The sequence below is a fragment of the Puntigrus tetrazona genome, unplaced genomic scaffold (genome assembly GCF_018831695.1).
Source record: "Puntigrus tetrazona isolate hp1 unplaced genomic scaffold, ASM1883169v1 S000000846, whole genome shotgun sequence".
Taxonomy (NCBI): domain Eukaryota; kingdom Metazoa; phylum Chordata; class Actinopteri; order Cypriniformes; family Cyprinidae; genus Puntigrus; species Puntigrus tetrazona.
The window spans coordinates 1090079-1102500 of record NW_025048446.1 but is presented as its reverse complement, the minus strand read 5'-3'; the positions used below and the strand labels follow the sequence as shown (position 1 = coordinate 1102500).

The following is a 12422-nucleotide window of genomic DNA, read 5'->3' as shown; positions in this document are numbered from 1 at the left end:
AAACTGTTTCTGTTTTGTGACAGTAGTTGCATGGGTTCTGGTTTGTTTGGTTGACTTTAGTTTAACCTCTAAATGCAAACGACATGTAGTTATATTTTTGTCATTTATGTAGATGTTTTAACCATGTGGCGTACGCAAGCTTCTTTTATCTAGTATAGACTGACATGTTTGAGTCGGCGTGATTGGCTTGCACGTGTTTCTGAAAAGATGGCAGCGTGCAGGTCGCCGAGCATCTCAGGACCGTGTAAACTTTGTCTCTTTGCATTCTAACATGTCATCCTGAGGAAACAAGTGCCAACATTGTCGTGAGTGAGTCACGCTGTAAATAACCGACCGTCTTGCATCCTTGAATTGTGTTATTGTCGGTATGTCAGGCATTTGTTGATGCAATACTGTCTTAAGCTTATGAGTAAGTGTCAAGACGAATGCACTGTTTATTGTTATAATATTAATACTTATTATGGTGCGTTTAATCATTGTTCTTTAAAAAAATGTAGAAGGCATGGTGACAGTTATATAACCAGAGATTTACTTTAAGCATTGATGCGTTGTTTAACTTGACTGTTAAAGGACGTTGCACTTCAAATATCCAATTATGCAGTTTTTTTGATGTGCGTACTTGAAAGACAAATTCGGGGTTGAGGCTTGAGCTAATTTTTGTTTGCTTTGCGATCAATGTTTTTTTGTAATTGTTCATTTCTGTGTGTGTGTGTGTGTGTCGATGTACTGTTCGCTGAAGCAGGAACATTTCATCAGTGTCGGGTCAAAGAAAATTCCTGAACAACCACCGGGAAACCACCTCGGTCACCACGGCAACAGCTGATCCTGGACTCCAGCCTCCCTTTGGTCTGATCCGACAAGACCTTCACGTTTCAGAAAGCAGAGAAGGGCAACTGAAGGGTGTGGGCAAGATAAACGTCCTGCAGAATGACTAACATGTAAACACGGTAACACAAGTACCGTAACGGTCTAGTTCACCCGAAAATGTTAATTTGCTGTAAATGTGCTCCCACTCAGGTGATCCAAAACATAGATGAGTTTGTTTCTTCATCAGAGCAAGCTTGGAGAAATTATTCATTACATAACTAGCTCAGGAACGGATGCTTTGCGGTGAATGGGTGCCGTCGGAAGGAGAGTCCAAACAGCTGATAAAAACATCACAATAATCCACACCGCTCCAGTCCGGTCCGTCAGTTAATGTCTTGGGTGGCTTGAGGTTGGGTGGCAGTTTTTCAATTTTGGGTAAGCTAGTCCTTTAAAACAAGCGTCCGTATTAATTGTTATTGTTCAAAATAGATTCATTTCAGTTGTTACTGTTTTTTTTAACAGGCCAAAGTGGATGATAGACAGTTACCTGCACAAAACTCACTATGTTTAATCATATAAAGTCTTCTTTTTAAAGCTAAGCTATAACTTTTTGGTCCAAAGTTAACACAATTTTAATTATGAACACGCAAAACATCATAAAATCATCTCTCAGGCCATATTTTTTGCACAAAATCACTATGGGAAGCCTATAGTAATAATAATATTTTATTTGTTGTTATGTTGAGATGACATTCCCGTGCCTTTATGCAATGAAACCATCCTGAACAGAAAAAAGCAAAGAAGCCAGTAATAAAACACGAATCAACAGTTTGCAGACCATCACATTCACACCAATAGATGCCTGATTAAATGCCTGACCCAAAACCTTCAGAAGACGTCACGATTGTTTGTGCACACACAGAGCTTAGCGATATTTTTTTTTAGATTGCATTGGGCAAGACCAAATTGTGTGGTAACTTTTTAGCTTGTGTCTACATGTATGATGATTTGTGCTCACCTTAAGCATACTTCGGCGTGTTCAAACACACTGATGATGTTCAGGGTTTTTACCCTGCAGTGACAGTACAGCTCTCAAGAGCCCTTAAAGACCTCCGAGCTTCAGCGGGGTTCAGCTTAATCACTGGCAAACAGATTATTATATTTGACGTCAAATATCGAATGCCTTTGTTTTAAGAACCATTTCTTCTTGTAGGACTCTTGAGTTCTTTTTCATTGTGTGAACTTGTTTATATGATGGCTCCTGCCACTGTTTTATATTTCTGCGGTAAATGATTAATAAGCGCGTGGAATTCATATTTGTCCATGCCGATGCATTCAGAATGTTTTTTATCCGTTAAAGCACAAGCAATAGTAATAAGAAATAATGAGTTAATAATTTTTGTCATGCGAGAAGAACGTGTGCTATGAGAGACGCGAAACTAGCAGGAGATTGGTTACCATTTTTGAGGTCGTTCTAGTGTTTGGCCAATCAGAAGTGAATATGATACACATTCAGTTCAGTGGGTGGGAGGTTTCAACAAACACCCCAGAAATCATGTGATCTGACTGAAAGCGCAGCACACTGAAGCCCGTGCCAGCAGCTGCCGATGGGGTTCTTCTCTGAAGCATTTGTCTTTTCTAATCTCCAGCATTGTCCTCGTGGGTAAACGGCTCCTGTGCTCAGTTATCAGTTTATCATTATGCAAGCTTAGCTCCGACTCCCATCTGCTGGCGGTCAGAGGCCCTCAGGGGTCCGACACAGAGTTTCACATTATTTATCAGGATTTTTTCCCCACCCGAGCAGAATTGACTGTTCCTCAAAGCGTTTATTTCAGAAAATTGACTGTTCGTGTTTATTATTATAATTTTAATATGTTGTATATTAGAATTGGAACTAGTTTTAGCATAAGCTGTAGTTTGCAACCCTTAAGTGTCTCATCAAATTTAGTTATTTATTACCAGTGGGAGTGGTTTCACATTTAAGTTAATATTTTTGGTAAATCTGTTATCAAGTGAACACAATAAAACATAAAACTGCACTAGCATAAATTCAGGCAATAGACATTAAATTAAAATAATTCATGTAAAAACAACACGTGTATAAATGTGTGTGTGTGTGTATATATATATATATATATATATATATATATATATATATATATATTTATTATTTTATATATATATATGTATATATTTTATATATATATATTTAAATATTGTAAGATGTAAAAAAAAAAACATTTATTCGTCTTTAAACCTCTGCATATGTAGTATGTTTACAAACTAGAATTTATTTTTTATACATGATTTATCAGACGCAGATCCTCGTTAATGATTGCGCGCTCACGTGACCTGTTGCCACGGTGACACGTGACGCGCCGCGGCGCACCTGACGCTCGGATCGGTGAGTGAGCTGTGCGAGCTTCTGCTTATTTAATAAAACGGCCTTTAACTAAATAGCTAAACGGTATAAAAGCTAGTTAAATATGAAAGCAAGACGTGCTTTTTCGTTGTCTGAACAGTTGTTTTATAATTCCGCAGTAACGATTAAAGAGTGCGTGGAATTCATTTGCAGCATGTCTCATTCGTTAATTGTTTATGCAGATACAGTCAGAATGTTTTCATCGGTTTATACACTAACTAGGCTCCTTGGGAACGGTGCTTACTGAGCAGTGATGCCTACACGGATAGAGCAGCTCTCGAGGCCCAAACCAAACCTGCTCAAGTTCCCTGACAGGTGAACACTGTTATTAGTTACATACGATTCCTAAAGTATTTGAACGCAGAGGGGCATGACATAAATTAATATACAACATCTGACTTTCAGTAAATGTATGCAAAAATGAATGTTCCAAATTTTTGTTTGTAATTGCCTATTGCCACGCATTATAATAGGCTACTGCAATAAGAAGAGCAGAACATTTTCAGAGGGATATAACCATGTGATCCATGTGAAATATGAAAATGCATGTGCAGCGTCCTAAACATGCATGAAATCGATGCATTTCTTGTAAAAGGAAATTATGTTGTGCTTTGAAGATTACTGCATATAAGGATGTAAATCTGTGGCGACATCCCAGGAGAAAACATACTGCCATTCTCTCTCACATGGTCATAACCTCTGTTAGTGCTCGACCTAGTTTTTTTTTTAATGAACTTGTATATTTGCCCACAAAGGGGCTCTTAGGCTCATTTCAAACAGCAGATAACTTGGGCGTCTTTTGCGGATCATCAATACTTTAACACATTTTGGCCGCATTCCCAGTCTGTAGTACTTTTGTATATTTATGATGAAATACAGCAGTTATACGTGTATAAACCACCCATTTACTTTTGTGCGTTAATGCAATAACTTTATTGTTTTTGCTATTTATAGGCGCTCGGTATACTGGCTTGATGAACTACCAGCCAGGCCAAAGAACACCCCTACTGTCTTTGGTACGAGAATCACTTCGTTTTCTGCCTTTGTGTAATGCCAAAGTGTCACATGATCATCCAGAGTTTCGAGTCAGGTATTGAAATTGTCTCCACAGAACTGACTCCTCGCTTGGAGCAGCTCAGCCAGAGCAAACAATCCAGCCGTTTCATTGAGGAGAGCAGGTGACTGCTGCTTGCTTATTAAAGCTACAAGTCTTAAAGAAATAGTTCGCTCACAAATAAAAATTAGCTGGAAACGCACTCACCCCCAGGCCATCTGAGATACAGAGAGGTTAGTTTTAGTTTCATCGGAAGGGATTTGGAGAAATGTGGCATGACCTCGCTTGCTCAAAATTGGATTTGCAGTGAATGGGTGCCGTCAGAATGATACATGTACAGATGTGAAGATATTTTGCATTACATCGCTTGCTCGCCAATAGATTCTCTGCAGCGAATGGGTGCCGTCAGAATGAGAGTCCAAACAGCTGATAAAAACATCACAAGTAATCCACACACTTCAGTCCAGTCTATTAATAATGTGCATTTTTGTTAAAAACGAATCCATAATTTTCATTTCTCCATTGAAAACGTTCTCTTGAGTAAATCAGGTGAGTAATATGCACAGACCGAACACCACATTGTTTAAAAAAATGTTTTGTGGCGTTGTGTGGTTTGCCTGTGGTTTTATTGTGATGTTTTTATCAGCTGTTTGGACTCTCATTCTGACGGCACCCATTCGCTGCATAGAATCTATTGGCGAGCAAGTGATGTAATGCAAAATATCTTCAAATCTGTACACTCTATACAGGACTGTACATGTATCTCTGGTATTTGTAGTCAGTGTGCACACTTTATTAATGTGGATGTGTAAGAGGTGATGAGAGCGAGCTCTTAGTCATTCTGTTTTGTATTCTCTAAAAGACACAAACCTTAATTTCGCTTGCGCAGCGTCTCATGATGCACATCTCATAAGTTCAGCATCCGAATCACGCAGCGGCACAACAACTGACGTCTTCGAGCAATAACGTCTCTCCCAATCCAACCGTACTAACTGCACCGTTCAAACCATAAAGTCAGCCTCAGAGCTCATCTAATCGACTGCGTTCTTCACCGAGGATGCCACGTGTAATTAGCTAAAATGAAAATATGATTCTGGCTCTCTCAGGTGTCGTCCAGTTGATTTGAAGCAAAGGAAGAAGCTGAAAGCATATAAGTCATGATCGTGACGAAAGAACTAGTTTACAGCATACCAGGGTTTTTTTCCCAGCTTCTTGGAAATGTGATGGAAAACACTTTTTTCCTTTGCCTTACGTTCTGAATAGTCTGCTCTCATCCTAGATTGAACATTTGGCAGTTGCAGTAGGTCACGAGGGAATTTTTGCATACAGAGAATTTGCGTCTTATGCAAATTGTGCGCTGCAGAAATAGCGTTACAGCAGTTTGCTATTCTGAACATGGGCTCATGTGTCTGTCCTTACAGAAGGTCACCGGAGTGGATGGTTAGTGCAGCGGCGCTAAAAGCATGTCCTACTGAAAGAGTGTGTTCACTGGCACTGCCTCGTGTGCCAGCTGATGGATGGCAGCCTGAACGCCCTCTGCTGGCCACTGTACGTAAATGCAGTACATCTTGTGATCTTGCACGCTTATTAAAAGTTCTTCAACCCTGTAAAGCATGACATAAACAATAGTCCGATCGGCTAATTTGATTGAATTAAATGGAACAAAAAAGGCTAAATATATTCTAAAATGATACATCAAGGCTTTTATGGTTCATATGATGCAGAAAGGAGATTGAGCTTGAAATCAAGGGGAAAAAACACGTCAGAGAACTGAACTGAACAAAAAAATTGTGCATTTGGTGAAGGTGATTATATTTAGATGAAACTCTGATAACTTGACAGACTACAGACATAAAATGCATATAAATATCATCCGAATAATGTCTTGCTATATTCATTTTTATTATCAAAATATATAATGCAATGCAATGCATTGATGATTGAGAGATACACAAAAGCCTTAGTGCTTAGTACTGATGCTCAAACGTGATTTTTAAAAAATAGATATAACTTTAAGTTTATCTTGAAATATTATTAATGATATAACTTTATTTTTTTTTTACAATCGGTAAAGATTGCACTGGCAAGACACGTGAACCACAACCTGAAGCTTTTCCACTATATGAGGCATTTTACTCAGTAAAAAGTTGAGAAAGTTCAATCAGATAACAGAAGGTTGTTTTGTAGATTGTGTCATTTTATTAGCAAAAATTCTGACGATCATTTAGAGGCCTTAGAAATGTATCAAATATGATACGGTGGACTTTATATTGACCCAGACACCAAAACAGCATCATTTTTGTGCTTGTGCACATTTTGTCCGATTCATCTTTGACATGTGGTAGTATGCAGAACATATATAATATGCTTCAGTTTGCGTCATCATGTCTGTGATCTGAACTGAAGTGCGCAAGCTTTTTTTTTTAAATGACAAAGATTTAGCGAAAGACCCTCTTCTTATCAAGAAGTCTAAAAAAGCGATTTCCCCCTGAGCATCGACTGCGTCCAACCACTTCCTGTTACACATGACTGTTTCTCACCTCTGTGGAGGAAGTTCCACTCCTCTTAGTAGAGCTGGTTCATCTCAGTGACGTTTGAGGGCTTTTTAGACCTAAAGATTACAACTGAAACCTTGAAGGCCAAAGACAATGAAAACTCCCGCCATTACCTCTGACCACCAGTGCCTAAATACTACCGCAACCCACAACCTGACAGAACACAAAGACTTTTTTACACCACTGCATAAGCGTGCAGTGAGAAAAAAGGTTATCCTATGACAAAATAGTTTTTGATTAATATTGAGATCTATAGTAGTGTAAATGCAATGGAACCAAATGCAATAAAGTATTATTTATTGCTAAATATTAAAGATAAATATTAACAATTTCACTAGTGGTCTCAGGGAAACTAGCACCATACTACACTTTTTCCAGTGCATTTTTTAAAGTGTGCAGTGCGGGCTATTAGCTATTTTTAAAGGGGGACAATCCCTTCGATGTTTCCCATGACACCTTCCTGTTTCAATATGAAAATGTAATAGACATAGGAAAAAATAGCCATTTTCTGGATTCTTTTTTCGCAGTACATGTAGCAGTGCAAATAGTTTATTATATCTGGGTAACAAGGTCCGTTATTTAACATGAAAAGGCCAACAAGTGGGCGAGCAATGTTATAATATTTCATTTTGAGGTCAACATGAAAAGGCTTGGGACTCGTTTTAAAAATGATTCATAGTCAACTCTTTTTTTTGAGAGACGGTGACAACGAAAGCTCTTTTTTCAGAAAAATCCACAATAAACCTAAACGGTTATAGTATACATTATGCAAATTACAAAAAAAAACTGAAGCCAAACTCAGAGTGTTAGATCTCCACAAGCAGGGCTAGTCATTTCTTGCTTCTAATGTTTATCATTGTTTGCTTGATTTCTTTTGATCGCACCTGGTTTCTTTGATTCCTCGAGCACGTTCAGCAAAAGCTGCTTTTCGGGGGTTAATTGTGTGACGCATCCGGGTTTTTGTGATCTCACAGTTAAGTGTTGCGGTTAAATCTGCTAATCCGAGTCCAAGAATATGTCAGCTGGCGCAACCAAAGCGGGTGAAGACGCTGCTGACGTACCGCAGCGTCGATTCAAGCACCTACGCCATCAGCGTTCCCATCACACCCTCCTCACGCATACTGCAACTGGCTTGTGAGTGCATTTCAGTGCGTGCCGTAAAACGATCATCTGCAACCCTAACAAGGTTTGCATGGTAATCCGTTTCTCTCTTTCTCATCGCTATTGTCCGCTCTCAGCTCCTAAGCAGGTGCACGCGCAGCACTCTCTCGCGAGGCCGGTTTCTTGGCCGGTTCCAGATTGCGTCCGGAAGGCAGTAGCCAGCGAGAGAGTGCAGGAACTGGCCAGACCCAAGACCCGTCAGGCCCTGTTTGAGGGGTACGACCCCTACCGGGTCAGTCCCGCCGCTCGGGTCGCCACAGCGTCTCCCAGACTGCAGGAGCTGTCTTTACCCTTACCACGCAAATGTAAACCAGGCCAGTAAACCATCATCCTGCCACCCTTTGTCAAGCTCTAGGTAAAGCATTTTTTAAATGTTTTTGAAATAAAATGCAATAAAAACGTATACAGCAATATTACAGTTTAACTGTAATGTTATTACAGTTTAAATGAGCTGTTTTCCAATTAACTTTATTTTAAAATGTCATTTATTTACAGTTTTCAGTCACGTGACCGGTTTGTAGACCTGGAAGGAAATCATCCGTAGCACAAGGGTGTCAATTTTCGCAGCAGCATATATTTAGATCACCTCTCAAAACAATAAACATCAAATCACCTTTATTTGTAGAGCGCTTTTAACAATACAGATTGCGTCAAAGCATTCGGAGAACGGACTGTCATTAATGCATTATGACAAGATTAAACACTAAATATTTCGAAGGCAGCATTGTACAGCTTAGTTTAGTTTAAGTAGTATCTAAAATGAAGGTATGTGAAAAAATTACGTTTTGGCAATTTGCAATCCGTAGTAAGCAATATTTGAAATATGTTGAATATTTCAATCAACAAACAAAACTTAAAGTGCCGTAATATATTTAAAATGGTAATAATAAAAGAACAAAATCTGTATTCGCCATATTAATAATGCATAGTTTACATAGGCAAACAGATGAGGCCGAAATATGAACACAATCCGCTTATGGTTTAGTGTTTTCCTTCCAACGTTTTTTGGAATCCGTTGGGAAATGGGATCCTATGGGAAACCATTCCATGCGAAACTCGCGTAAACTATCGATTGCTGTAAATTTTCAGCATCATTACTTCAGCGTTCAGTGTCACACAGTCCTTCAGAGATTTGCCGATCTTGAAACATTTGCAAACATTATCAATCATATCATATTTTTGTTGGAATTGTTTTGTGTCGTTGTGTTGTATTCTCTTTCATTTTGTGTTGCTGAACAGAAAGTTCGATGAACAGCATTTATTGGAAATAAAAATATTTTGTAAAATGTATTTACTGTCACGTTTGATTAATTTCATGCTGAATCGAAGCAGTTCAAAGTAATTAATCAGTTTCTATTTTATTATATTATTACATAAACACTTGAACGTACCTCGTTACAATGGTTTTCAAATCAATTTCTTGAGCAGCAAATCTGCATATTAGACCGATTTCTGTAAAATCACGCGACACTGAATAAATTCAATTTAAAATTTGATTTCACATTGTTCACGCTATTACTGTCTTTACTGTATTTTCAAATAAATGCAGCCTTAGTGCGCATAAGATGCTTCATTCAAAAAAAAAAAAAAAAACTAAATATTTTTTATTGCACAACATTTTGGTTATTTGTAGTTCTTTATGAAAGATATCCACTCATAATAAACATGTTTTGAGTTCTGGTCGAATGTCAAGTTTTCACATTTGACAAATCTGCTCAACGGGTTACTGCAGATCTGAAATCCCCCTCCAGTCTTCAGACTAGCGTGATGCTGTGAATCCCATTGACTCACAAATCACAAAAAAAGATCACAGAAGCCTCAGCATTGTTCATCTTTCAGCAATATTTAAAACCATAAATGATCTGTGTTTTGACTACAATGAGTTCAAAGCTCTTCAAAGTCCATTATCTGTTTTAATTGCTACCAAACTTCAAATAAAATCAAATTAATTCATCGTACGTCTCTTAGCGTAAAAGTCATTTATGAGTTGCTTCTGTTTGCTGTGTGTGCCGTTTGACGAAGAACCTGTAATTCCAGCAAACGTCAATGAAATTAATCTTAATTCTCATTGAGTGTTATTTTATTTTATTATCGCAACTTGGAAAACAATCCATGCAATTTAACTGATGATTCATTTTGGTATTCAGCAAACAACTCATTTGAATGCATTGACTTGAAGTTGTCTTTGTTATGTCATCTTAAGTTCTTCCCCATTAATTCTTCATCGCGACTGAACTCACGAGAGACTTGGATTAATGCTGATATGCTTGTTTTGAGCAACTGAGCGAGGGAGTGTATGTCCATCATGGCACTGGGATATAGTGATGATAATCATTTCAACATAAAAAACGAATGTTGCACTAAACGCGCATTCATGGAACTTATTTACTCGTTGTCTTCTCAATATGTGCTTGGTTTATGTAACTGAGCAAGAAGTGACTTATTTCAGGTCTTCTGGAAAGTCTTCGTCTTCCCAACGAAAACACAAATTCTACATTTTTCACATTCTACAAATACATGCATTACACAGTTTGCAGCAAGCATCAACTTTCTTTACACAGCGTAATGTCGCAAGTTAAAGCGATAGTAATGTTACGTTCGACGGGCAATAAAATAATGTGTTGTTTTTCCTGCCTGTTTCTTAAACTACACATTACAGATGTGCAACACCCCAAAGGGAGGCCAAACATTCATTTGCATGTTATTGAACGAGAACCTGCAGTATACCGCGCACAGTCCAATAACCTTTTGTGATGGGACGTCAGGGAAGTTCGTATCTGAACGCGTGCTTCCTCTGAGCCTTAGTAATTGTTTAAACTCAGTTTATGACAGGCCGGGGCTTTCACAAAGTTGTTTTACTTCCGGTGCAGAATTTGATTCATCCGATCCTGTATTCTCCAAATGTTTCTCCATCTGAGTCATTTTATTTCAGGCGCTTCCTCCGCTGTTTTTATCACTCAAAAATGAATTGCGGAAACGTTCGTAACAGAAAACGAAACGCATTTCTGCATGAAAGGCTTTACTGAAAACTGTGCCGTTAAAGGAATGGTTCTTTCTAAAAATTACAATTGGTTTAGCCTCAGATTCAAGATTTAGATGAGTTTGTTTCTGGGAACAGATTGAGAAGAAATCTGACCAATGGATGCTCTGAAGTGAATGGGTGCCGTCAGAAGGTCTCTTTTCTTCTCTCCTGATTCGGAGAATATAACTTTTTCACTGCACTAAGCAGTTTTAAGGATGAGGAACTCTTGTCGGAAGAAACAATTTCAAGTTAAACACATCTTAAAGTTGGACTTGTTACTTACAAACATGCACGATTTTACTTGATGCACTCATTTGTGCATTAGTGTGACGTTTTTAGCAGCTGCTTAGACTTTCATCCCGATGCCATATTTTAAATATTAAATATTAGCGTTTTTGAATCCATTCTCCCGATCTCCAGGTCGGGTGATATCACTTTTCCAGCCCCCGGAGACTGGCTGAATACATTCGAAAATGGCAAAACTCTACTGTTTAACTATTTTCGAAAATAGTAAGCAAACATTTGGTTTTAGTCACAGCATAATGCATGATTTGAATCAGCTTTTTGACATATTGTTCCTGTGTTAATGAAAGGATGTGGCGTGTCATTTGTGTGTTCATAATAGCAGTGTGAGCAATGTTCCCTCTATTGTGTGTAGTGTTTGAATCTCCACAGGGGAGCTTTGAGGTTGTTTTGACTGAGGGGGATTTGCAATTACATGAATGCTTTGCCCTCCCTTCTCTCTCTCTCTCTCTGAGCAATTTAAACATAGCCCTAAACCACTTCTGATCTGTCACAAATATCCTGCAAAACTTGTTATAATATTCTAAACATCACCTGTTCATGCTGCAGGAAGATTAGCTTCCTTTTGGTTTCAGTTTAGTCACCGTTTTCAAAAAAGCCAATAATTTTATATGTAATAATTAAGTCACCTTCGCTGTTTTTTGTTTCCATTCAAAGCTCAAAACATTGTAATATTCTAATCAAATATCTTTATGCCACTTTCAAGCATAAAGACTTATCCCTCACCGTTTTTCATTAATAAATAATCTAAGAGCATGTATTAGTATATCTTTGTCTTTGTGAGTCACTTTTGTAATACAAAAGAGACATTTTATACAAAACACTCATTTTATTCTAGTTCATAACTATTGAAATACATATTATATTATGATATATATATATATATATATATATATATATATATATATATATATATATATATATATATATATATTGTGTTAGTTCATGTATAACTATTGAAATATATATTGTATTATGTTATACAAAAGTTTTTTTTTTTTTTTTTTTTTTGTTTTTTTTTTACAGCTACAGGCTAATGCCCCATCAGCTCCAAGGATGATAAACAATGCACCACGCGCTTTTGCGCTTCACTGCGCA

General features: G+C 37.8%; 1 protein-coding gene across 1 annotated transcript; it reads left to right on the top strand.

Moving 5' to 3' along the window:
• Positions 1-3128: 3128 nt before the first annotated feature.
• Positions 3129-9289, top strand: theg (theg spermatid protein). The gene is made up of 8 exons (XM_043233537.1): positions 3129-3211; positions 3452-3544; positions 4184-4245; positions 4341-4407; positions 5705-5831; positions 7813-7972; positions 8077-8354; positions 8495-9289. Exons 2-7 carry the CDS (start codon positions 3483-3485, stop codon positions 8319-8321), a joined length of 723 nt encoding a protein of 240 aa, XP_043089472.1. The 5' UTR covers positions 3129-3211; positions 3452-3482; the 3' UTR covers positions 8322-8354; positions 8495-9289.
• Positions 9290-12422: the final 3133 nt, after the last annotated feature.

Bases quoted from the DNA above. Each gene is read 5' to 3' on its own strand.
- theg (XM_043233537.1), top strand. From the start codon at position 3,483: ATGCCTACACGGATAGAGCAGCTCTCGAGGCCCAAACCAAACCTGCTC. The intron at 3,545-4,183 runs GTGAACACTGTT...TGCTATTTATAG, and splicing joins CTGCTCAAGTTCCCTGACAG to GCGCTCGGTATACTGGCTTG. The intron at 4,246-4,340 runs GTACGAGAATCA...TTGTCTCCACAG, and splicing joins GAACACCCCTACTGTCTTTG to AACTGACTCCTCGCTTGGAG.